Here is a 26,550-nt window from a genome sequence, read left to right as displayed (position 1 = left end):
GGTTTTCATCCCTTCCCCCAGTTCTCTGCTTCCTAATTACCAAACCTCTCTTCCTAATAATTAGCATGTGAATCCCACATACCCCTTCCAAACTATCTGGTCCTCACATCTTCTCATGGACTCCATGAGATTATCTGTGGAGATACCATGAGACATTGGTGTTCCAGGAACCATATTAAAATGTGCTGAAGTATAAACCACACAAGTAATAATTTAGCATGCTACACTGGAATAATTAGGGTTTTCTAATAGAATCTTAATGATTACAAACTAACTCCAGGACTTTGCCACAGCTCTGTTTAGTGCAAAAATATGTTCCATTATCAGTAGCACAAGGGAATAGAAATTCTAATTTTCTTTGCTGAATGCATTAACAACTACAGATAAGTACCAAGATCAGCATTATTTCTTTTAATAATTACAAAATTAGCTTAATGCTCAATTATAATTTAAAATTGACAGCATCAGGTAAATTTCTGCTCTGCTCTGCTGAGGCTTCTCATCAATTGTAGTTTGATTAAAAGTTCGTGTGACCCTCTCAAATTCTTTCTGCCTATCTAGTCTGAAAACAGAACTTCAAAACTGGATGAGTTTTGGTTCAGATATCACAGTACTGGATTATGTTCTCACTCACCTCATCACCAGTGAACCTAAACTACCACAAACTGAACTACCACATCAGAGCTAACCACACTTCCTTTTGCTATTTTGACACACTTGTCCTAAAATGAGTAAAAAGTGATTTATTTTTCTTAACCATCCCTTGAGTTCAAGCAGAAATTAGTTCATTTTTCCAGGAAACCAAGGTGAAAAGTTAGATGCTGCTGCTGTTTAATTACTAGTCTCACTCACATTGGAGGAAAAGTGATGAATGCAAAGCAAGGCATACTTCCAGCAAAAGTACTATTAGTCCTCCTCAGTTAATGCCATTCCATTTGTGCATCTAAGGAGCAGATGTCCTGGAGTCTGGTGGCATCTTACTCTGCTGCAACACTTGTGCAGAGAGAGTAGATATTTGTTTTTACTCCTCACCTTTCCTTTCTTCCTCTCTCCATCCTTCCCACCCTCCCTCGTTGTGTGCTACAGCCCAACCCCACCTCAGGTACAAAGTCTACCTGCCAGCAGAGGAACTTACTGCACCAGCATAGTGAAGGAGTTCAAAGTGAGCTTCATATTTCCTTTTCTTATCAGGCCTGGGCTTCTGTAAGTTGGGTGACTTGCCAAGATGATTGTCGTAGAGTTTGGATTTGAATGTCATATCTGTAGCTTTTGGGAACATGCACTCCTCTTCAAGGATAGACAGGATTCCCAGTGGCTGTGGATTTAAGAGCATCTTTGTTGAGAAATGTTTAGGCCACCTGCCTTCAGTGGCTATGCAGCCTGTAAGTTTTACCTGATGGAATTTTACCTGCAAAATTTCTTCTCAGCCTGCGGAGGAAGTGTTTGACTATTCTGTTAAAATAGTAACCACCCAGTTGACTACTCAGTATGTCACCTTTGGCTATTCAGTATGTCACTTCTGCCTTAGGAGGCCTTGTGATGGCTGCCAGAAAGAGTCTGATTTCTCTTTCAGGGCAGCTGGACCAACTAGCATTTTATCCTTCATGTGTCAGGAAGAGATCAACAAACCTCATAGCACTGGGCAGATTGGTTTTGAGGGATTAGGATCATACACAGATATCCTGCCCTTGGACAAGAAAGTGATCAAATAGGAGACCACTTAAAAACCAGACTTTCTACTTCTGCTGTTACAATTTCCTGCTAATGCAAGATGCAAAATTTCATGTTTCCTCACAGATCAGCAGGGTTAGATGCTGTGCCAGTAAAACATAGCAGAAAGAGGGATACAAAGAGAGGTTATAACAGCAGGGGACAGCTGTCCCCACCAGGACCATATTATATTACCAAAGAAGGGAATATCCCATGCTGGGAAAGTGGTGAGAGGTTTCTTTCCTTTTCAGGGTAGAAAGAGCACAAAGGAGTTTGCACATCAGCATGTAATGTGAGAAAGAGAAGCCTCGCGGGAGACGTACAGGGCACAAGACTGAAACACTGCATTTGCCCTGAAAAGCTGACAAGTTTAATGTTGAGCATATGTGGTACAGACTAAATGGAGGAACAGCAGGGACAGAGAAAGATAAAAGTGCAAACCAAGGAAGATGATAGAGCCATACAAATTACCAGTTACAGCTTTCTGGCTGCTATTGGCTCTGTTAGGCAGAATTCAGAAGGTAAAGCTGAGTGGCTACAAATACTCATTTTCCTTTGATTCTGCATTGCAGGCAGAAAAGCAAGAAACTTGTCCTGCTACTTATCCTGCTCTGAGATAGTGTCCTGGGCCACAAGGACACATCCAAGGGAGCATCTCAAATAAAACCAATCCAGTGAATAGTCCTTGGCATGTACTTACCTTCTCGATTAGATCAATGCAGGCCTGCAGGTCCATGCCAAAGTCAATGAATACCCATTCAATGCCTTCCTTCTTGTACTCCTCTTGCTCCAGGACAAACATGTGATGATTGAAAAACTGTTGCAGTTTCTCATTAGTGTAATTGATGCACAGCTGCTCAAAGCTGTTAAACTGCAGAAAGAGATAAAAAAGAAGCATTTGCATTGCAGTTAACAGGAACAGCAAGAAAGAAACTGTTTACAGCCCAAAGCATATGAGATGCTATTCCCAAGAACTATTGGCATGTCCAGCCAAGTGATTTTTATGTCTATTAATGGGGAAAAAACCCATGTAAAATCATACACATCATTTGCCTTTTGGCTTCCTCAGCACTTTGCCTTCTGTTCATTTTGAAAGAGAAACACCTAACCAAATGCTGTATCTTGGCATCTTTTATGCCCTTCCACCCACTCCTCACATACTAGTACTCACATCAAAGATTTCAAACCCAGCAATATCCAGGACTCCAATGAAGAACTGTCTTGGCAGCTTTGTGTCCAAGGTCTTGTTGATACGGACCACCAGCCATTTGAACATTCTATCGTACACTGCCTTAGACAGGGCCCCAACAGCATACAGAACCTGAAATACACAGTGGGAGAAACAATTCACCGTGGAACACAAAGATTTTGGTGCAGTAGACTATTCCAATGTCTGTTTACGGTTTAAATGCAATTTCCCAATGGTTTGTATAATCACCAAGACACAGTTGATACAACACACAGTTTCTCCTGTTATCTCTGCTGAATTTCCTTCAAATCACTGCTAAATATAAGGATGTCTACTAACATGTACGTAAAGTGCTCACAAAGTATATCTTGGGAAACAGCTGGACAGCAAGTTCCAAATGTTTTAATCCACTATGTTTCTGTGGAAGGAAGGTAGCAGAAACTCACAGGCCAGATGGCAGCTATGATGTCCAAAGCTACTGCCAGAGCAGGGTGGAGGTTTTTGCTCAAGTTGTTCATTGACATTTGCTTCTAATTTTTGAGGGATTCTATGGCACGAGCAGGCAATAGGAAAAGTCTATCTAAAGTCTCTTCTTTAGCCTGTGCACATCATGAGGATACACCTCTCTAGCAGTTTTCTAGTTTCTGAGCCTGTACCACGGACATCTTCAAACAGCAACTTTTATTGTACCCAAAACGCTGCAGCATCTTCTACAATGTGGCTACAGCTGCAGCACAGCAACCCAAGGACTCTTTTTCCCTTAAATTAGGAGATAACTTTAAGTGGATATTGCCTTTAGCTGAGTGAGGTCACACAGAGATTAAAATTACATGAATAATGAATGAGTGATGAGTGAATAAATAATCCATGGCTCAAATTTCTAGGTAACTATTCTCATCCACAATTAGCACTCAATCCCCATGTGGTTTTACTGCCCCTGGTTTCCTGGAGTGGCTGCTGCTAACACGTCAGAAAAAAATTCTATCAAAAGTAGTGCTGGCCAATATTCCTTTGTCAGTCTCTTCCTCAGTCTCCCTCAATTTCACCATGTATTGCCCCAAGTTTGGGGATATAAAATGAGAACAAGTACTAGAGGCACATTTTAACATTTCTAGCAGCTGTCTGTCTCTCTCAGATGTTACAGGCAAACCCTCAAGGCTTGCAGGACATGTATCCAAATATCCTGAAAGTGTCTCCTTACCTGTTCAACACTTTGACCTTTGGTCACATACTCGTTGCCAACTTTCACTCTGGGGTGCAGCAAGCCCTTAATTAAATCAGAGGAGTTGATTCCCATCAGGTAGGCAGCTTTGTCAGCACCTGGTCAGGAGAAACAAGCTTTCAATTGGCTTTAAACTTCTGCATGGAAACATGCCCAGCTACGAAAAAAATATTAAGTACATTCACTTCAAAAGACAAATTGGAGAAAGGCCTTGGTGTCTTTAATGATTTGTGTTAGGTATGCCTGTACTCTCCCTTATGGTAGGTCATCTGACTACTTTATACCCCAGTTGCTGCAAGAATCTCACTTTAAAAACTCTCCAGGTTTAGGGAAAAGAACATATCTTCACACTGGTTATAGACAGTTTCAGGTGCACTAGTAAAAAAAGAATCAGGACCTAAAATCATGAAAGTTAAGGCAGCAGAATTTCACAACCATTTTGTGAAAATGATCTCAAAAACAGAATTTGATCCTGTTAGTCTGGCTGTGCCTGTTCATCTCCTGCTGAGTAAGGTTATCCACCACTGAATAAGCCTGCTACAAATACAGCACTCTTGGCTGATCAGGAGCTGCAGTGTGCAAGAACAAAGCAAAGAGGCTGCTGCTTCCTCAGCACAGTGCCTGCTACATGCCAGACCTTTGAAGCTGAGGAGAAATTTCAGGTGTTACTCTTACTTTCAGTGCCATCAGCCTCTGCCTGCTCTTCTCGGGGTCTTTGCTTGAATTTCATATTCCCAAAGTGCATGATGGCCCCTGTGAGCTTGTAGGAGCCAATCTTCTCATCAGGCACAAACCCCAAGATGTCCATGGCTTGCTGTGAAAAGGAAACACAGATGTGTTGTCACTCTCCTGCTCAAAAGCAGTGGTGTTTGCAGCCCCACGATCTACCCTTGCCTGGCAGATATTGCTATCCTGCCAAGGGGTGTTATCACCCAGAGCAGCCACTGAATACCCTGAAGACCCAGCAGTGGCAGGGGAGCCAGGGGAGAGCTCTCTTCATCTAGCATTTTATACATAAAAAATATACAAGGTGGACAGTTCATGGAGTAAGGCCAGATTCAAAAGCCTAACAGTCTACCAGGCCTTGTGCTTCACAGTCTGAATGCAGTTAAGACCCAATCCTGTTTTGGCTTTAGTCCAATAGTTTCAGGAACAGGAGTTAGGCTCCTCCCAGCAGTCTTTCTTCCTGATCTAGGAAACCCAAAGTCAAATCCATACAGACTTACATCTGTTGCCAGCAATTCTTCTCCATCGTCCAAGTTGTCCACTGTAACTACTCCTTGGGAGCAGAAGTGGTAGTCATATGGGTTGGTAGAGATCAGCAGCATGTCTGTAAAAGAACTGCCAAGGTCAAAACTGCCATCCATCCAGGTTATCCTCAAAAAAGGAGACGGAAAAATCAACTGGAACCTACATTTGTCTCTGCACTACTGAGTTGTTTTGTTCTTTTTATTTTAATTACTGCAGGGCAGAAACCAGCTCTCTTATCTACTATGTTAGTCTGAAGATGTAGAGAAAGCGTGAATAAAAAGAACATGGAAATACTCCATATTAACATCTACTATGCATACACTTCTATTGAGTTCATAATTTCCTGTATAGTCCTACTTCCTGCCTCACATGCTTTTAGGGGTAAAAATCCCATCTAAATATAGAGGAGAAAAAGAGTTTTGTATGATCCAAGACAGAGAATATGGGCATGGCTCCCCTTTTTTATAATAGACTCAGAGAATAGTGACTTCCAGCACTCTTTGCAGAGGACACTTGGCTTTTGATAAACAATGGTCAGAATATGGCTTGCTTCACTGTCATTCCTTCATATCAAAACCCAAAAATGCAGAGTTATATTCTACAAAGCTAGCTGGCTCTGAAAGTACAGACAGAGTCCTGCTTCCTTAAATCAACTGAAAGTTTCACTGACATTCATCAGACTGAGGTTTGATCCAGATTAAAATCTTTTATATGCAGACACACATCCCTACATATCTGAATATGTATGTATGGCTATTAATATATGTTTATATGAAATCTTACTCTCCATAAGCCTGTCTTCCTTCGCTATGTAGTCACCATGATATATATTACTTTATCTATAGTTATGTTCATCCATACTTATTATTATTTACACTTATCCTTATTTAGATATGGATGTGTTTGTATACCAGCACATTCATTTTTTTTGTCTACAAAACACAAGCCCCTGTTGGTTTCAGCCTCTTCAAGAGCCTGCAGACATGTTCCTGCTGGCCAGAAAGGTGTGTGCTGTTGTGGAGCACACAGAGAGTTTATGAGAAACAGCATTTTTCCAGCACAGGGATTCTCACAGGAATCTCAGTGCAAAGCTTCCTTGAAATCTTTCCTGTAATTGTCATTAATTAGGCCACATAAAGATTAGAGTGTTAGGGACTTGACCACGCACTGTCAAGTTAATAAGACTTCAAAAGAGATTATGATTACTAAGGCTTAGTGGGAGTTTAGAAGAGCAATAAAGTGACTCTCCAACATATTTTACAGAATGTGTCCCTTCAGAGCACAAATTGAAGTCGGCAAAGCACGTCGCTTAAATAACTAGTGAAGGTTTTATTCCAAGCATCTTGGTCCCTCTCTGCCCTCCTCCAGCGGGTCTGTGGGACCACACTGAGCCAGGGGAGGCTTGAAAGGGGTAATCACCACATAATCAGCAGCAGGCAGCTTTGAATATTCTCTCCTGCTACACAACATGCTGAGATGTCAGTTTTGTCACTTGGGGCAGAAAAGGGAAACTAGCTTTTCTTCGTGGACCTATAAGCAAATCTTCTCATATGTGAAAATCTGGGTAATTAAAGATTTATCACCACAAATGCTTTGGAGGCATAGCATTTTCCAGATGTTTTGAGACCTTGGATTACACAAATTCAGTGTGACACTTTTTGCCTTTATAATGCTATGTTTGAAAAGTCCTGCCTGAGTCTGACTCCCATTAGGTTAATCTGCAATATGAGAAAAAATGGTCTCTGCTGCTGCCACTGGAACAACATCTCTAAAAGATTTTATTTGACAGTGGAAGTTCAGTTTCATCAAGTGGAAGCATAAGGGTCTTTCTGCACATGGGTTTGCCCCCTTATCCACTGTCTATTCAGTTTTGGGCTCTTAAGAGCTGCAGATCCACATAATTCTTACCTAGCAGCTCTGGTTTCTTTCCTGACAGGATTTGGTAGAAGATGTGATAGTCTCTTTCACCAGGTTGCTGGAAAATCACTCGGGATTTCTCCAATAAATCTAGTTGGAAAAGGAAAATTCAGTGAGAAAGGGTCTTGCAGCTTTCAGATGAGCAATTGTATTTTTTAAAAGGAGAAAGTTTTCTGCTTACAAATCTCAATATCAGCAGATGACAGCTTGCCTGTAGTTCCAAAATGGATTCGGATAAATTTACCCTAATTCACACAGAAGAATATTCTCATTAGTGCATATAGTATACACAGAGGGAAACAAAGAATGCAGCTTGAAGGCAATCATTTGGCCCAAAGAATCAATTTATGCAAACCCCTTGGCTTTGCACAGGCATATTTTCAATGAAAAATATCAAACAATGATATTACTGTCTTCCAAGCCTAAATCTGTGCACAGAGCTATGTAATCTGCTTGTGGAGAAAGGATAACAGTGTACTTATCTGCCAGGCTAAGACATGGCAAAGCACATGGCTTCCAGTTGCATGATGCAGGTTTACTGTAATGCAGGACTCAGAGCATTAAGCCTGGGCTTAAGACACACAGGCTCCTTTTTTGGTTTCTCCTCATTTGCTGTCCCTAACTTACATGCACCTGTTTATGTCAGAAGAGTGCTGTGATTTTACGCAGCCTTGCCCATTAAATTTGCATATCCAGTTCTCCCAATTCATAAAAAATTTATAGTTTTCATTTAGTTTCTCATATCCAAACACACACACTTTTAAAATCAATTAATTTCCATTCCAGCTGACTAGCTGCTTGTACAAGTGTGTAGCTTTACAGGTGCTTACAACCTCTGGTCCTCTTCCACCCCTTCCAATTCAATTTTTAACAGGATTTCTTAGGGAAGCATGGGCTCCAAACTCAGGCTTGTCATCCTCATGCCATTCCTTTCGGACCCTGAGACAGTGTCAACCAAATGTGGCAGAGGCAGAGCTCCCAGGAGGATTGCTCTCCTGCAAACCCAGGGGAGAGGAGAGCCCTGAGGTGGGACAAGCAGGGACAGCTTACTGAGAAAAGAGGCAAACCTATGGCTGCAGGGCAGGAGAACTGCTGCAGGGCAGTCTGCACAGGGGAGGATGTGGGAGGCAACAGGGACTGTGGTGTATTCCTGGCACTTAGTGGCAAAGTACGAGTACTGTGGGGAGTGAGAAAGGCTAGTGGAAAAAGGGGTAGGAAAATAATGCAGAGGTAGTTCTGAGGAAGGTCTACCACTGCTGTTCAAAGGGCTTCCTAAAACTGGGCTTTGCTTGTGTTCTGTTCATTTTGAACAATTTAAACAGTTTAAACAATTATTCAAGTTTCTTCTTTCTTTGTTTCTCTTCAGGTTCTTCTCCTACTATGTTGTTTTTCCACTCTGTGGAAATCAAATATTTTTAGTGGGCAAAATGCAATCTGTGAAGGTATTATGACATAGGTGTTCTTAACTGGCCGTTTTTGTATAAGGCATCATTGGATTATGCTGCAGTAACTTACAAAACGCGAGGAATTGTCATTTCTCAGGGTTTTGGCATTTCCAAAAGCTTCTAGGGCTGGGTTCGCTTGAATGATTTGATCCTCCAAGGTTCCCTAGAAATCAAGGTTGAAATACTATTGAGACACCTACAGGCCACAGACTGAGCTGTCAGCTCTAGCTCAGCCGTGCATTCCCTTACAGAGGGGAGCCTCTGTAGCAAAGTGATTTATTCAGCCTCACCCCAGGGGCAGCACAGTGTGAGCGGCAGAACAGCGAGACCATCAATCAATTATGAGCACTCTAAAGCCTCGAACATTCTGCTGCTCCCTACTGTTTGGCTTTGTAGGTTTATATCTTGTGCCATCTGCATGAGAAAGAAATCACCAGTGTACTTGGGAGCGTGTGGGGACATCCAGGAATGAGGAATGTGTGTAGGAGAGGGGCTACTGAAGACAGTGACAAGCACTAGAATGCATTTGATTTAAAAGCACTCAGAGTTTGTAGCATTTGGGAGTGAGAAAAGCTTTAACTGCTGCCTGCACAAAGTTCAGTTTGGGAAGTGAATGACTTTTCCTGCCAGGGCTTCTGGGATCATTCATCATTCATCTGGGACACACACAAAGTGAAATGCTGGGGCTTGTGGCACATCCGACAGAGCCCAACAGCAATTCTGTGAGGCAAAAATAAAATAGCAAAGCTGATGACTTACCCCAGTTTTGGTAGCTGGCTGCTGACAAAATAGGAGCACAATGGAGAGAAGAAAGAGAGAGAATGTGAATATTAACACAGAGGACAACACAAAATATAACAATTAGCAAGGTTAGCTGTCTTGTCTAAACCAACACACCAGGAGTGTTTTTTGAAGCCTTCAAAAAGCATGTGTGGCTGCTACTTTGCATTCACCATACATCACAATGGTGCAAAATCAGATATTGAAGCTGGAAGATGTTTCATGTAGTTTGTCAGGTCAGGTTGCATTTCATTTTCATTATCATCACCCTTTTTTCCCCAAAAAATTATCCAAAAGTTCAAGTCCAGCACAATCTTACTGCCTAGAAGTTGTCTGTTTGCATTTATGCTCTTTTATTCTTGCCACCTAGCAGCAGTCTCTTTTCTCTGTTCACTTAGTTTTGGTCTATCATAGGACACCTCCAGAGCAAAACCAGTCAGATTTCTGCAGAGCAAGTTCAAACAACAAGCTCGGGGTAGGAGCAGCATTGTTGCATGGGCACAGCAGGTTTTGGACACCTCGATGAGCACCAGCCTCGTTAAATGCAGGAAGCTGGCTCTGGACAGCTCAACCATTTGTTAGGAAAGCCTTGCAGGCCTCAGGAGAATGTGTATTAGGGTTTGGTGATGTGAGTTCTGCGCACAGACTTGAAGCACGGCTGAAATTTTGGCCTTATAAATGCAGTTCGTAGGAATCAGTTAATTCACCACAAAAGAGCACTGAACCCTTCAAGTGCAGTGAAGCTCATAGCAAATAAGCTCATAGCAACACAAGATAAAAAGCAGCATGAATACAATATTCACTGTAACCTTAGAGAGCACTTATAAGCAGAACAGCACTTATCCAAACAGAAATACAGAAAAGCTGACTGAAAAAAATTTCCTTTGTCAAAACAATCCTTTTTTTCGTGGATAAAAAAGTTTTCAATGAAACAGACATTTTGATAAGAAGTTATAATCCTAGACTCTTTGAAGACTATTTCCCATTTGAAAAAAAAATAATTTATTATTCTTTACAGTCTCCCCATCTCTTTTGACCAGTTTAACACAATCAGAAGGATGTTTAGCACACACAAAACCCGAAACTCCCAGGAAAAAAAAGATAAGTGGTAACAACAAGCATCTGTCCAGAACCTGGGATGGTATTTCTGCCCCATCTGGAGCGTGGTACCTTCGTGTGTGCAGAACAATGTGGTTTCTGTACTACAGACTTGTGAGGTTAGGTGTACAAAAAAGGAACCTTGTGACTCTGAAATGAGTCAGCCACCGTCAGACTTACATTTTTTTTTCCAGTTTCACCCAGGGCTGCCACTGTGGCAAAGTACTGGATGACTCGTTTTGTGTTGACAGTCTTGCCAGCACCGGATTCTCCGCTAGAGGAAGGGGGAAGAAAACAAAAACCTTGCTCAAACAGCTGCAACTCATCCTTTTAAACCCTGTCCAGACAGGTCCCCCCTCAAGACTGTTCTCAGAGTCCCTGGTGCTGGTATCTGCAGCCTGTTGCTCAGCCATCTCTGTGGAAATATATCAAATTGACTGAATGAAGAGGTGCAGTCCTATGACAGCAGTAACTCGTTCTTCACACAGCTCAGCTCAGAAGCCCTGTACAAACCCACGCTACACTGAGCTTCTCTTAGGGGTGTGAAGTTTAATTACAAACATCCAGACTAGCTCTCTGGGGTTTACATATATACAGCTAATGAGCTAGAAAAAGTAGAGGAAAGCTGCAGTAATTTGCCAGCATTAGCCAAGAACATATGTAACACTGTAGAGACACCCAAGTCTCCATCGTTTCATGCTTGCCAGTAAACGTCACACATCCTCTTTTTTACCTTGGTCATCTCCCCCTCTTTTGATTCATCTACAAAACACTCTGAAATATAACTTTCAGCAAGAGTAACCACACTGAACAGAAGGAGTCCTCTGTATCCAAAGAGGACAGCCACAGAAAGGCTAATCCTGCAAGGAGCAGTTTTAATTGCCTGCTGAGTTGTTTTCATGCCTACATGGAATGTTCACCAGATGGGGATCAGAAATGGCCCAGGCTCCATCTAACCTTTAGCTACTCCTTTCTCATGGAGGCCAAGTTTACCATCAGGTGGCCAAATTGATAGTTACCCAGTTCCAGGCAATTTAGCTGAACTTTAAGAATAAACTTGTATTTTATCAGGCTTTGTTCTTCAAAGTTTTTCACAGCAACAGATTCTCAAATCAGTCAAAAAAGAAGAACTTACGTGATCAGCATAGACTGATTCTCCCGATCTGTGGAGGGGGAAAAAAGAAAAAAGAGAGAAAAACTTAGTAGGGTGTACAAATCACTTATTATAATTGCAAATGAGTACCAGATTCAGTCATGCAAGGACAGGCAATAATCACATGAAGCAAAGACAGAAAGATAAAAACTGGTATTATTTAGAATGATTTCCAGAAGTGCAAGTTACAGCCCTGCCCTGAATCCTTCTCTTGTGTTTTGCTCAAATTGGTATTAAATACCTGTCAGTTGTACACATTCATCTGTGTCTGGGAAACTATAATAAAGAAAGTAATTTCCTGTTATGAAAACATTTATCCTCTTACTCCTGAGTGTGTCTTTGCTCATGTCTGACCTTTCTGCTCCTGCAATACTAGACCAACCCCAGTAATTTTCTCTTTTTTCACAGGCTGTCCCTTAAAATGCATGTGTATTCCTCTTCAGCTGGCCATGCTGCTGGAACTAAGCAGCCTATTGTCCATGCCTAATTGCCTGATCAGAAACAAGCATTTGTTAGAACACTCTGCAACTCTAATATATTATTAATCAAGTTCAGTAAATGCTAAGTCATGGCAGCTTCCCAAATCATTGAGCCTAAATTCCTCTTTTCTTTTTATAATTCCAGTCATCATGGCAGGCTACATATTGAGCTGCCTTATCTGATAAAAGAGCATCTCTTTGCCGCCACACACACATCCCCTCTGCCCCGTGCTTTTGTTCCCTCACAGCTAAGGCGCTTTTCCATTTTATTAGAACCAAGTGTCAGCAGGATGTGTTCTGGTCAAGTCTCTTCTGGACCTGGTGTGAGCACATCGCTGCTGCCCTCTGCTGATAAACTCTTTTTTTTTCCCAGTAAGGCAAGGGTCAGGGCAAGGAAGTTTCCCAGGGAAATCTGGAGTTCTTTGCCACAGGGCTGGTGCCACTGCTGCAGGTCAGGGTCATGCTGGCAGTATGCTCATAGCACCCACAGGGCTTGGTGTCTTAGGCTGCAATACAGGATGTGACCAAAACTATCTATTCTGTCACCATCTGCTGAAACCAGGTGGGACAGTGATCCTTATCTCCGGGGGAGATATTATCTAATAATGGGCCATCTGTTAAAATCACGTGCTTTTTCCACAACCTATCCTTCCTCCAGGAAGATATTGGCTGTTAATGGGCCATTAAGTCCCACTGTGTGACTGATAAAATTACTTCATCTCATGGCGAGATGCTCCACACAGTGGGAGGAGCCAAGCATTTTCTACCTAGATAAAATCTGAGATTTGGAACATGACAACAGCCTTTTTCCACTGGATTCCAGAGGAAAACTGGACCTTTCCACATCATCACTGGACCTTTGGACGGAAACTGCACCTTCTACAGGAGCACTGCTCCAACTGAACGACATCTGTCACTACAGGAGGATGCAGCCATCTTTTAATGGGACTGCTACCAACACCCTGCCTGACAGGGTGTCAGGTTGTACTCTGACTCTGTCAGTGTTTTCGGTTTGTTCTTTGTAATACTGTATTTCTATTTCAATTTTCCTAGTAGAGAACTGTTATTCCTATTCCCATATCTTTGCCTGAGAGCCTCTTAATTTCAAAATTGTGATAATTTGGAGGTAGGGGGTTTACATTCTCTATTTCAAAGAGAGGCTCCTGCCTTTCTCAGCAGACACCTGTCTTTCAAACCAGGACACTTGGCTTCACTGGTCTTTGAACACACACATCTTATCAGTATCATGATACGGGGTGGAAACTGACTGGAGGTTTGTTTCTGAGTTTGGGAAAGCACTAACAGACCTTTGGGACCTGGCCCCATTTCTGCTGTGAGCTGATGGATTCACTTAGGTCAGGCAGCTCAATCTGACAGCCACAGGAGGCGGCAGGGCAGTTTAGGAACAAAATAAGTATTTGGAAACACACCCATCTATAAAAGCCACAGACTGCCAAGCCCCTGCTACTTGTGGACTCTTTCCATGTCTGTTCCATGCTGCAACAGCTCTCAGACAGCTCCCTCCAGCACAGTCCCATCCTCTGAGGAGGGCAGGCGGGCGGGCAGTGGTACTCACTCCGCAGCATGTCGTGGTACGCGTTGTCAGCGATGGAGAAGATGTGCGGAGGAGCCTCCGAGCGCCGCTTGCCTTTATACGCCGCAACAACCTCCGACTTGTACACTGGCAGCCACTTGTAGGGGTTTATGGTCACGCAGAATAAACCTGAGTATGTCTAGAGAGTGACACAAAGACAGTGAAAAAATTCACTCAAGTGGTGAGGAAAAAAGTCTTGGTTAACCGAGCAGGATGTGGCGTTGCCAGCTGCTGATTAAGGTTTGAATTCCGACTTGAATTTCAGATTTTCTGAAATTCGGAAGCTACTGGTTTGCTAAGTGACTTCCTAATTGCAATTCATACCAAAATTACAGATATTGAACAGTTTTCAAAAGCGGAAAAGTGTTTTTGGGGTATCAACTAGAAATGGAAACATCCCCTTCAGTAAAACAGAGGAGCAGCAAATAGGTTTGTGTCTGATTGTGCTTTTGTTCCTTTGTGCTGCTCCATGGGTGTTGTTTCCTCTTGAAAACAGACGCTGCAGTGGAAAGTTACAGCTTCCCTGTTTGAACTCCATTTTTAGGTGGAGAAACAACCTCTAATTATTAATTTTATGCAAGAACCTCAAGACAATTTCTGGTGGGCGTTCAAAGAGAAAAACCACTTCATAGTGTTGTACCCCAAAGCTGTGGAATCTTTTCCAGCTTTTGGAGATGCCAGGTTAGTAAAAATCTCTTTATAGTTGCTCTCTGGATGATATACATTAGTACTCTGGGGCCTGGTCACTCTGAGGAAGAGTGAGCTATGAGTTGTAACCGCAGGCAATTGATGTCAGCTGGTAACTTTTCAATACTTAGCCCAGCTTGGGGCAATATCTTCAAAGAAAGCCAGTTGCCATATGGGCACTATCACTATATGCACATAGATTATTGAGTTCAATTAAGTTCTAAAAGTTTCGGGTGAAATCCAGGTCCCTTCCCCTAAAAATAGCATTAGGACATGCTCCTGAATGGCCTTGGCATGAATCCTCTGCCCTGTTTTCTAGAAAGAAAAAGAATGCACCCCTACTAGTAAACCGATTAAGGCAAGATGCCAGTTTAATTTTCTACCTATACTAATCTGCAAACAAAGCTATGCTTTAGGCCCTACATGTCCATACAGGGATTATTAGAGAAACACAGAAAATGTTTGGCAATCAGAATTTAAATGGGTAATGTTGGATTTGCTCTTCTGATGAATACCAAAAAACAGAGGAAGGACTTGCTGGAAAATCAATGGATTCCTTTGTCTGATTTAAAACACAATTAAATGCAGCTGAGAGCAAAAGAAATCCCCATGGCTGGTGTTGACATGGATTAAACTTAGAAGATGGAAAATAATCTGGGTCTCCCCAACCCCTTGACTTAAGAAAAATGTCCCCCCACACCCCTTTCCTGGGTGAGCAAGCAAAACTAAGGAGCCAGGCACCATCTTACTCATTCAGTTTTGTGTCTGTATTCAGCCAGCTCCAAGCAGCATCTTTCTTGAGGTGAAGAGCCAGACCCTCACTTTTGTGACTTATCAGAGTCACAATGGACATGAAGAGCACAACATGTTCACACACAGTGGCAGCACTTGAAAAGCAGGTTGCTAAATCTAGCCATGCAATGGTCCTTACATAGATCATCCAGTTGCTGTAGCGCTTCCTCAGGTTGTACAACACGGACGCCTCGTTCAGGTGGGTCAGCATAGACATGTCCTCGATCATGTCGAATTTGGGAGGGTTCATTGTCTGCACATCATCTTCTTTTATAGTCATGGTCTGCCAAGACAAACAGGTACAGCAACACTGGATTACACTGGGATTCTCTGTGGCTTCATTCACCTTAGGGAAGAAAATACATTTTTCCCCAGCAGAGGGAAGTTCTCCAGGCTAATCCCTGCCTATGTACACAATATCATGTGTTTCCACAGGTATCAGAAGAATGGGGGAAGACTGACATGATAAAAGATGCACGATGCTATGGCTGCAAAAGAAGCCATGAAATTTGGCTAGAGCCTGGGTTTTTACCCTGGGCACCAAACCAGAAGTGGCTGGTTGCAAACCTCCAGTCACAGCCCACCCCCAGCTGTGCTGTGTCTGATGCTCACCCACCCATCACTGCACCGCTCGTTTTCCCTTGGTGGTTTTTGTGTGTTATCCTATCCTCAGCTGACAGCAGTTACTGGGGCCTCCCATTCACAGCCCATTTCATGAAAAAGGTGACTGAGCTGAAACCAGGAGATTCTGTAGCTTGCAGCTCTGGCCCTGCTAGTCAGAGATCAGACAAAATCAGTTGTGTACCCTTCCATCCGTTGTCTGCACGGTCACTTTGCCTTCACTGGTTTCTGTAATTTCAGCTTCAACATAAGCTTTCTTTTCATCAGGAACCCAACATTTCTTCTTTCCTATGAAATTAAGAAGACGGAAGGTTCACAGCCTTGCATCAAACAGCAGCACCATGCCTAGCTAAGTGAGACTGCTGGATTACTTTTTGTGCAGAAGCAACACAAAACCTCTGGGATTGCAGCAGATTGGCACTGCTGGGAAGCTTCATGGTGAAGCAGAAGGCATAGGGCTCCCAAATGTTATCTTCCTTTGAAACTACTGCTCGGCTTCCTCTAGATCCTTCTAGCACAAGGTGTCAAAATATTTCACAAATGCTGGCTAAGCCTCAGCCTCCATGGGAAATCCATAATCATTATCACCAGTGTGCAGATGGAGGCACTGAGATCCAAGCCCAATTTAAGGCATTGCAAAAAAGTCACACAGAGAATTTCAAACTGCTCAGAGCATCCAGCCCACATTATTTGACTGCCAGCTATCAGATTTAACCTTATTCCTTCACATTCTTCTGAGATTTGTGTCGAAAAACAGTAATATTAATAACTCATATTGAATTACATATGTGTCTTTTTAGAGTTTGGAGCAGCTGCACTAGACTTTAGGTCTTCAGTTACAGCAACTGTTGTGAATAATGAAAGGCCAGAGTAATTGATGTATTCACACTTCCTACTAAACCTCAGGGCTCATAGAGACTCATTTATTGAAAAATAAATTATGGGGAAATAAAGCTAACATCACATTATTTTACAGGCTGCAAAGCAAGTAAGACGTCTAGCCAGGCCACAGAAACATCAATGTCTGTTGTTTTTCTCTAAAACTGACAGAGAGATTATTCCACTTTTAGCAGAACACTACCAATACACCTTGCTTCTAAATCTAGAAAACACTTACTTGCCATAGATTATTTTTATTTTTTACTGTCTGAGAGTTTTTAACAGCTTTGCAGAATAAAGGAACCCAAACTTGGGTGACCCAGCTACCTCCAACAGCAGCACAGCAGTGACAAGGGAGGCTTTGCATCCTGCTTTGCTCTGCATTTCTTTGACTACATTTGTATGTAACCCTTGCCCCTCTGAACCAGCCCCTGGCAGCACAAAGGGTTGTGAGCCTGCAACTCACCATCGAAGGCAACAGTCTGAGCCTTCATCAGCTCCTTCTCGCTCTTTCGGAGGTAGGGAGCAGCCTCCCCAAACTCGGACATATCGACCATCATCTTGGCAAGGCTTCAAGGGGGCACAGCTCACAGAGGAGAAAGAAAGGCACCCAGTCTATGAAAGAAAGAGGGGGAAAAAACCAAATCAATTGTCTATTTTGTGAACAATATCAAGCAATATAAAATGCTGAGCATAGCATAGTAGACCAAAGGTATGATTAATGCTAAACACAAATGCCTAACACAGACTTGGGACTATACTGCACTTTTAGTTAAACACATCCTTGGCTCAGTTTATTAAAAGTCAGACAGGTCCTGAAGGGATCTAAACATCAAATTGGTCACAGTTATCTCCACAGGAGGATTTTGTCTCTTTTTTTGTGGTACAAATGGTGCTTAAGAGCAGAAGGGACCACTTGAAGCTGTGATTTTAAAAACCACTTATCAGGAGCCTCTTCTGGCCCTTTTCAAAACCTCCTGGAGCAAAGGTTTGCTGTCCTGCAGGTCTCCCTGGGGCTGTGCCACTCAGCCTATTCAAGCACATCCCAGGCAGGCTTTTCTGGGAAACAAGGAGTGAGACTTCTGTGCTGCAAAGCTGCAGGGGTGAATGCCCACGCTGCAACTGCAGAAAGTCAGCACTGGGGCTGGAAACAGCTCTGCTCCTGCTCTTCCTTGATTCAGGAATTGGCATGCCAGTACAAACAGGACTAACATGGTCCTGTGTTGGTGCAGATTCCCAGGTGCTGCTGCCTCTGAATTCACCATTCTGCAGCAGGGCATGGCTGAGGGCAAGTGGCTGTGCAGAGCTGGTGCAGGGGCTTCATATGTTCTCAGATTGCTTTGAGTTTATCCAATCCAGCTTAATACCTACACTTGTTTTCTTAAATGACAAGGGCACAATGTTTAGGAGTCTTTTTTCATTAAGAAGAGGGCAGGGGGCATGAGTCTCAGTGAGACTAATTTGCTGCATTTGTACTGCCAAGTAAATAATTTGTTTTGTACTTCTAAAATGATCAAACAGATATGTTGGGGTTTTTAATTTTGTTTTGGGATTTTTTTAGACACAGACATAAATAATTACACACACATAAACTATTCAGCATGTTGTCCACAGAATGTCTAAAAGAAGTTCCACTGCTACAAGCTGTTCACCCACAATTTTAGAATTTCAGTTTTGTTTTTTTTGGTTTTTTTTGGTTTTTTTTTTTTTTAAATTCAGGACACCCTTTGACTACTATTTAAGTTGTATAAGTGACCTTCGGGTTAATCTCTTCCCTTATTGTATTTACTCTGCAATATCCAGGGCAGCTGGATAAATTTTCAAGACCCCTAGCAGACAGACACCGTAGTCTTTCAAAATTTAATTAAATTTCTTTCTAACAAAATCCTGGTAGAGAAAAAATCCTCCTCGTCAACCAAGGCAGCTTTTTTTCCAACATGTTCCTCCTAGGGAACGTAAAGCCCTAAGACAGCAGAGTTGCCAAAGCGTTACATCCAACCCTCTCCCACTGCTGCAGCAAAAGCTTGATACCTTCTGTCTTGTTGCTGTAGAGCAAAAATTTTCTTTCTCAGAACTAGCCTTATTTTTTTTCTAGATTTTATGGCAATTTTTAAAACCTTAATCTTTTAAAGATTGAGCACCTACATAAGCACAAGTATCATTAATTAATTTAACATCATCTGAACTGACCAAATTTCCCAGCTGAAGACACAGCTCAGTGGCAATGCCTCTCTCTCTCTCTAAGTGTGTCTCAGCTCTAGTGGAGCAATGAAATTACATCAGTTCAGACATTTAAACAGAACAGTTAGAGCACAAAAGTGTCATTTCACATTAAATGTGCAAATGCCAGAGGGGACACTGCAGTGTTAATCTCTAGGACCCAAGGCAGGTTCCCACAAGTCCTAGAATACACTGAAGTGCTCTGAATCACTTTTGTGCAGCCTGAATCCATTTGCAGACCTCCTAGGGACAGTTCCTCAGCTATCACCTCCTTATCTCTTCCTTTTTCCCCCTCCTGTTCACGGTGCACCCTACAGCGAGCGTGTTATGGTGCAAAGGAGCATCCAGGTGCCTGGGAGAGAATCCCTTTTCCTCCAGCAGCCTGGGTGGTTGGAGTTAGGGCAGAGGCTGGAGCCCACAGGCGGCACACACCCTGGGGTGCAGAGAACTCAGTGAGGCAAATCCATCAGCAGACACAAGAGATGGGAAATTCTGTTTTTTATGGATGCAAGATTATTTTAAAAATGCAGAACAGTTGAGAAAGATAAGGCTAAAGCTAAAGGTGTTCCCTGCTGTAGCTAACAACAAAAAGAGCCAGCTCTTGTATATCAGCTGTGATAGATCCTTGAAAATGCCTGCTCCCTGGAATGCTGATTCCATCTCCAACTCCATCAGGAATGCTGATACTGTTGTTACACAAAGTGAAGTGGCACGCCCAGGACAAACAGTTTGATGGTGCATCCAGACTTGAAAAAAAGGGACCTTGTCTGTCTTTACTGGAGCTGTTGGAAGTGACTGTAGCACTGAGGGCAGGCAGGGATAATGAAACAGCGACTGCAGTGGCACTGCCTGGCCTACAAAGGGAGCCCAGTGATGCTCCAAGGGCTGTAGCTCAGGCTGGATTAAGGAATGCCTCCGACCAACAAGCTGCTTAAAATTGCAAATTGCGTAAGCCATCATCTCTTGCAGATGACAGAGAAGGCAAAAAGACGACTTGCAGGCACTGGCTAATCATTTCACTCAGATGCATAATTACAAGGGACCTGACACTTCCCTAAGTGGTTATTCCAGCTGGTTAAATGAATGCACTGATGTTAGAGAAGAAACATGTATTTGCTATTTTACCATTCGAGAAGCATCCAACAGTGACTACCACAGGCTAGATGTTTACTGATACTGCTGCTAAAACTTTAAGCCACATGAAAACCTTAATCATATCAAAGTCACAGTACAGTGTTAGAGCACAGCATCCACACTTAAAAGTGAGAGAGGTTGGTACTCACCCCAGGGAGCACACAGAAAGTGTCACAACTCTGCCTGGTCCAGACTTTATATGCCCCTATCTCAAGGTCACTGCTGATAACTGTGCAAAGGCATCAGCAGTTTTCCCCCATGCCTATATTTGTCTGCTGGATCCCAGCTGAGCAGACAATGCCCAAGGAGGGGACACATGTGGCTGTGTCCTGACGAAGGGGGGCAGGAATGTCAGTGGGGAGTGGCACTCTTGGTCCCAGCCACACCATTCTTGCTCCATGACTTCATGGAAGAAGCCTTTCCTGCTTCTGTGTTTTCACTAGGACAAGTATTGCTTTTCCAAGTGCTTCAGCGTAATTCCTGTGAGAGTGTGTGTGTGTGTGGGGGGGGGTTGGGGGGGTGTAAATTAACAAATTAACACTATTCTATTCAGACAACTCCTCTGGAATATGAAAATCAAAGCTTTTAGCACCAGGACTAAGTGATTATTAAGGGAATTTGGTTACATGAGCCAAATTCCCTTCAAGCAACAAAGCAAGGATGTGGGCTCTCACATCCCAGCCAAGGGCTTTAAATCCCTCTTTGGCCCCCAGGAGTTTAAAGCCAAGACTATAGGAGGCTCAGGTTTGGAATACACGTGAGTTCCCCAGTTTATGAACAAAGCAAGACAGGGAAGAAATCTAAGTATGTATTGATTCTGCCCAGAAAGTGAATCACAGGTAAAGAACAAAGTAAGCATCAATTTTAGTGAGTCCTTTGCTTCAGGAAACTAATATATGAGTCTCAATTCAGGCAATGTCTGGCCTTTTTATTGTAAACTCATTTTTCCTGTGAAAAAACCACCATGAGTAACTCAGGTTTCATTTCATTGCAACCCATAAATAACAAAACAACTGACACTGCCAGATTGATTTGTTTTTACCAGCATAGGTAGATATATGGGTTTCCTTTGGTTCTAGCATAAGCTGAATATAAAAGCAGAAAGGAAAATAAATACTGTGGATAATGCTTGTTGGCCACAAGAGAAGACAATATATTTGTGCTTTACAAAACTCAATTCCAAAGAAGCAAGGAGGGAGCTTATCCACAACTTCATTGAATTCCTAGATACCCACAGGAACAAGTGGCTTGGTTTGTGACCAGGCAAGAAGGAAAATGCCTGCATAGTGAGTCTGCTATTTTTAAAGCTGTTATGCTGACGACTGGACAGGGACAGGTTGTACAGACAAAGCTGGTTTGTAAGAAACAGGAATTTCTGGAAGTGATAGGCTCAAAGACAGGGGACTGATGTGGCAGCTCTGAGGATTTGAGCACTTTAGTAACTTGGTATTTTTAGCATTTGGGGAATGCAACCAAGAGACAGAGAATCACCACTGCTGTGCTGGAGACGTGCTCACCTCCAGACAGACTGGAGAAGAGAATGCTCTGCTAGGGAACAGAAATAGGGGTAAGAGCTAGGGATGAAGCTTTCCATCCTGGTCTGGATTCATCTGTGACAGGAACCTGCACTGGAGCTGAACACAAGCAGCTTGTGTCACGTTCCAGAGTTTGCCTGGCTGTCACACTCAGACCAGAATTGCCGCTTTAGAGGTGTTTGGTACCCTGCAGCACAGGTGTGTGTCGGTGACAGATCTAAATCACCATCTTTCTGCTTTATATCTGGCAAAAAAAAGAGAGAGGTGGTGATTTTGGCTGCTGGGGTGAACACTGAGTGGTTGTATAAACTCAAGCAGATGCTCCTGACCACATTATTTGAAACAAGGTAAATCACAAGCATCACCAAGATTTATGGACATTATTAATCTGCTGCAAAGATTGAGAATATGATTATTTCAAGCTGTGAGGATATAAAATGCTGATACTCTCTCCCTCTTGCTCCTCTCTCACATAGCCAGGAGCTTTACTTCTAAACACAATATTCCCATTTACCACCTACATTGCTTAGAAGAAGCCATTTTCTTACAAATACACTGTTATCACTTACATCTTTTCTGTTCTGCAAATATTCAGCTTTCATCAGTCCTGCATGAACACTACAATCTTGCTCCCACGCCTCCCTTTTCCTTTTTGGGGTTGCAAACAACTGTTTCCATAGCTAATTCTAAAGCAATTTCAACGCCTGTGTTGCTTAGAAAGGGACACAGCTAACTGATTCAAACATATTCAATTTATTTTCTTTGCTAGCCTGATGTGAATGGACACTGCACATTAATCCCGATTTTCTGGAGTTTATTTGCTTTCTCTTCATATGAAACAGAAATTGCAGCTCATTTTCCCTAGATTAAATTTCTAACAGGGACAAGCAAAGACATTTGTCTTTTGCAGGGGCTACTTTTAGAAAGGTTAATGCTGGTCACTGTTTCTAGGGAAACAAGGGTCTTTGATAAGGAGCTCTTGTGACTAAACTATTTTTAATAACATTACATATTGGAAAGGAATGCAATAACATTTATCAGCTCTACAGAGAAGATAGTGTCAATATTGTCTAATATAGAAAAGTTGTAGAAGCTCAGCTATGAACCCTCTCTATTTTCCTAGACAAAAAGATGAGTTTTGACAGAAGCTGGCCTTTAGACTACTCTTAATAAAATGCTTACTATAATAATCTGGCACTCATGAAAAGCAAAATCAATGAGAAAGAAGGACACCAGTTCAAGATACAGATGCTTGGAGAAACCATCTTTGGAGTCAGGATCCTCTGGGCTGCTCTACAAAAAAGCAGAACGACTATTGCTCCACGAGATGCATCTAAAGAGACTGAGAACCTGTTGTTTACCTCAGGGGCTTTTTTTGGTCACTGGTCCCTGCTGCTGTGGCAGTCTCTATTTAAAAACAAATGGGAAGGAACCAAAATGTCTTAGTTGGATGAGAAAGTTCATCCATCTGGGAATAGTTTTGGGAGAAGAAAGGTGCTAGCATCGTATCCTGGAGCAAAACCAGGCCCATTCTGTACAAATGATGCATTTTGTCTTGTGAAGAATTATGGTTTAATTCCTGTTGATAGCCCAAAGAGAAACTGGAGGGGGAGAGAAACTTAAATTTAAAAATAGTTGCACTCTGCTACATCTCTTAAGGATGAGAAAATTGGCACAGAACAGTACATTGAAAGTGTGTTTATGACAGCTAGATTCCCATTATTAGACCGGAGATTTTGAGGTCTCTGCCAGCCTTTGTGCTCCCCCTGCTGCAGTTCCTGTGCTCACTGTGCCATGGACACACATTCCTGCAGAATGAAGAGGCATCAGGAGCATCTCCTCACCTTCCTTTCAGCAGCACCATTCTGAATGCTTTCCCTCAATTAATTCTTCGCTGACAGCTACTGTGTGGTGTGACAGCAGAAGGGAAATTTAAATCTCTCTATGGAAAGCATCCGCTTTCATACAAACGTGCCTGGTGAAATAATTCCTAAGCCACCAAAAATGTTTTAAGTGCCTTTTAAGCCAGAGTAATCCGTGATCTACTGCTGGCAACATGCAAACCCCTGACACTTCTTCCCATTTTGAGCAGCATGGGGTCAGGAGGAGCATTAACCCTCCAAAGCACAGGAGTGCAGCCGATCCTCCCAGCTTGGTGCCCAGCTGCTCATCCCATGCCAAGCTCCGCTCCCAGCCCGGCCGGGGACAACAAACATCTCAGAGCTGTCACTGCTGCCTGTCCCCTGCTGACACTGATCATTACGGTATCTGAAGGACCTTCAGATAGCTCAGGTTTTTAATGGGAGAGCTTGGCTTCTGGGAGTGAGACTGACAGCCTTTTGAGAGCAGATTAACAGCGCTGATAAATCAATCTCAGCCTGACTCAGAGCCGTAAGAAAAGAAAGGAGATGAAAAAGGAGCCTAGTTAAATAAATGGTCTCAGTTCTTCGGCTCTGGAGATGTTCAGGGGGAGGGAAAGAAAGCTTTTGTCATGTGCCTCATCACTCTTCTTTCTCCAAATCTGACCACATCCCCACTCCACCAGTGCCCTCTGTGGGAAGTTTTCCATCTCCAGTGATCTTGAGCACCCCGCCCTGCCCATCAGGTCAGAGGTTAATGGCATGTTTTCAGAATTGCTGTGCATCCTTTTCCCAACTATCACACAGCCCAATCACCATTAGTGAATTTTGGGTATCCCCCCCCACCTTAAACTGCTCTGCATTATCCATAACCACTGGGGGAAGGCAGAGGGTTAAAAGCACTAATAATGCACGTAGGCAGTTCAGGTTAATCTTTTGAATATTCAATAACGAAGCATTTGTTTGCATAGCACGTCACTGGAATTACCGTAGTCCTGCCACCAATTCCATTAAACAGTCCTGAAGCTAATAGCAGAAGTATTTTAGTCTTGATCAATGCAAGGAAAAATAGAAATCTTCTAAGCATCTCTCTAGGGTTTACATTATGCAATCTGACTTCAAAGACAGGGCACTTCATTAGCCTACTTCAGCCTCTGACTATGATGCACTCTGTCTGCTCAAGCAGCCTGAAAACCACATTTCCATTTCAATAGGCAGCGCTGTCCTAAAATACTCCTAGGTCTTCAGACACAACATATTCTAGCTCCTGGTGCCAAGCTCCTGCAAGACATCCTGCCTTTTTTTGCCTTTTTTATATTTCAGCTTCACGGATTCAGAGCCTGCCCTTCAGGTATGGGTAGGGGTGGGTACAGCCCTTGCTGAATGCCTGGCTTTGCTGCTGTGGAAGCTTATTTTTCAGAGGAGGTGAGGGGGAAAGAAGTAAAATATTCATGCCCTTTTAGACACAGGAGGTTTTGTGATTTTTCAATTTTTCGCTGCTCTAACTCCATGAGTCATAACTTTCAGTCAAGGATTGTTTGCTATCTTTTGTTTACCTTCTGCCAAATGCAAACTACAATAAAACATACAGAGAATTGGTGAAACAATTGTCATGGGATACTTTATTAACTTTGCAAATGCTGATAGAATAAACCCAGTGTGATTGGCATGATGCTAAATAGCAAAAAAATACAGGAAGGAAACTGAGTGAGTTTTTTACATTCTGTAAGCAACAACAAAACATTATTTCTTTCCAAATACAGATACCTTGGGCTGGTCACCTCTGCTGAAAATTCAGTCAGCAAAGCTTCTTGAAATATTAAAGCCTGTTTTTAAAGAAAATCTATTTCCAGGAGTATTATGTTCTGCCTGAAAAAGCACAAGTCCGTGCTTCTCACATGGCCTAATGATTTGATGCTTTTTGTCAGTTGAATTTAAACACCTCCAAAAATGGACATGACATCCTTCTCTCCAACAGCAATATTCTGGAGTGACTGGCTGGTGTGTGCATGTAAATGTATATATAGGAGAGACACATATATATTTGTACATCTGTGTGTATATCTAGACATATCTACACATATATATAGACTTATAAACGTGAAAACAAGTTTGTTTTCTAACCTCTCCCCTCCCAGCTGTGATGCTCCACACTTGGAGCTCAGTACTAGAAAAAGCCAGACTTTTCCTTGGGAGAGCTGCAGGACTGACCCTGCCAGTGGCACATTCCACCCTGCTATGCTCCTCTGACGCTGGAGCTGAAATCCTGCCCCAGAGACTCCCCTGAAGTGCTCTGGGCTCAGCCTCTCCTCTGCCCAGGGCTCTCCTGTTTTGTGACCAGCACATCATGTCTAGCCCCAGGGTGATTTCTGGAGAGGCACAGGGGAGTGAGATGGGAAAGGGGGGAGCTGTTTGGGGAGGGCAGAGCCAGGAGTGATGAGATGACAGGAGGTACAGGAGAGAGGGCTGGTGAGAAAAGGCTGTGCTGGACCACCCAGGGTAACCTATGGATCCCCCTGGAGAAAGGTTGCACTACCTCCCTAGCCCAAAACACATGGAGACACCATCACTGAGACCAGCCAGGCATTGCCTTTGAGGAGGACAATCAATTTTATCACAACAGTGAGCAGCAGCTGAGATTGCCAGTGAGGCTACAGGAACAAGTCTCCTCCGAGTCACACTGGATCCCCAGCAGCAGTGAATTCTATTGTAACAGAATTGATTTTAAATATATTTTTCTTATGTTCGTTTCTTTTGCAACTGAAATATTCACTTTGTCTTACAGGAAAAAAATAATTAAGGAGATGGAACAAAAAAATCAGATCATGTAGTTGAGGCTTCTGGCACAAAGCCAATGTATATGTATATTGTACATATGTACAGCTATGTATACAGGTTTAGGCACTTCGGTCTCACGCAACGGTCTAGAAAAGAAAAGGGAAAGAAAATATTAACATATCCAGTATGATGATGCAAAGCTGGATT

General features: G+C 42.7%; 1 protein-coding gene across 2 annotated transcripts in view; it reads right to left on the bottom strand.

The window, feature by feature from the left end:
• Window positions 1–20,503, bottom strand: part of MYH15 (myosin heavy chain 15) — a 46,559-nt gene extending 26,056 nt beyond the window's left edge. The window contains exons 1-17 of one of the 2 annotated variants that reach the window (XM_033052929.1): window positions 20,321–20,503; window positions 17,284–17,432; window positions 16,123–16,226; window positions 15,457–15,600; window positions 13,821–13,977; window positions 11,748–11,775; window positions 10,793–10,886; window positions 9,494–9,514; window positions 8,805–8,897; window positions 7,471–7,534; window positions 7,281–7,379; window positions 5,348–5,451; window positions 4,797–4,935; window positions 4,101–4,219; window positions 2,882–3,031; window positions 2,411–2,581; window positions 1,136–1,315 (exon numbers count right to left, since the gene is read on the bottom strand). In XM_033052929.1, the coding sequence (XP_032908820.1) occupies window positions 1,136–1,315; window positions 2,411–2,581; window positions 2,882–3,031; window positions 4,101–4,219; window positions 4,797–4,935; window positions 5,348–5,451; window positions 7,281–7,379; window positions 7,471–7,534; window positions 8,805–8,897; window positions 9,494–9,514; window positions 10,793–10,886; window positions 11,748–11,775; window positions 13,821–13,977; window positions 15,457–15,600; window positions 16,123–16,226; window positions 17,284–17,377 (1,761 nt within the window). In that variant the 5' untranslated portion in view covers window positions 17,378–17,432; window positions 20,321–20,503. Of the gene's footprint in view, window positions 1–1,135; window positions 1,316–2,410; window positions 2,582–2,881; window positions 3,032–4,100; window positions 4,220–4,796; window positions 4,936–5,347; window positions 5,452–7,280; window positions 7,380–7,470; window positions 7,535–8,804; window positions 8,898–9,493; window positions 9,515–10,792; window positions 10,887–11,747; window positions 11,776–13,820; window positions 13,978–15,456; window positions 15,601–16,122; window positions 16,227–17,283; window positions 17,433–20,320 lie in introns of those variants that run through there. The other variant, XM_033052928.1, reaches the window with a different exon arrangement.
• Between the last annotated feature and the right edge of the window lie 6,047 nt (window positions 20,504–26,550).

The sequence above is a fragment of the Catharus ustulatus genome, chromosome 2 (genome assembly GCF_009819885.2).
Source record: "Catharus ustulatus isolate bCatUst1 chromosome 2, bCatUst1.pri.v2, whole genome shotgun sequence".
NCBI lineage: Eukaryota > Metazoa > Chordata > Aves > Passeriformes > Turdidae > Catharus > Catharus ustulatus.
This window is presented reverse-complemented; position numbering and strand designations above follow the sequence as displayed.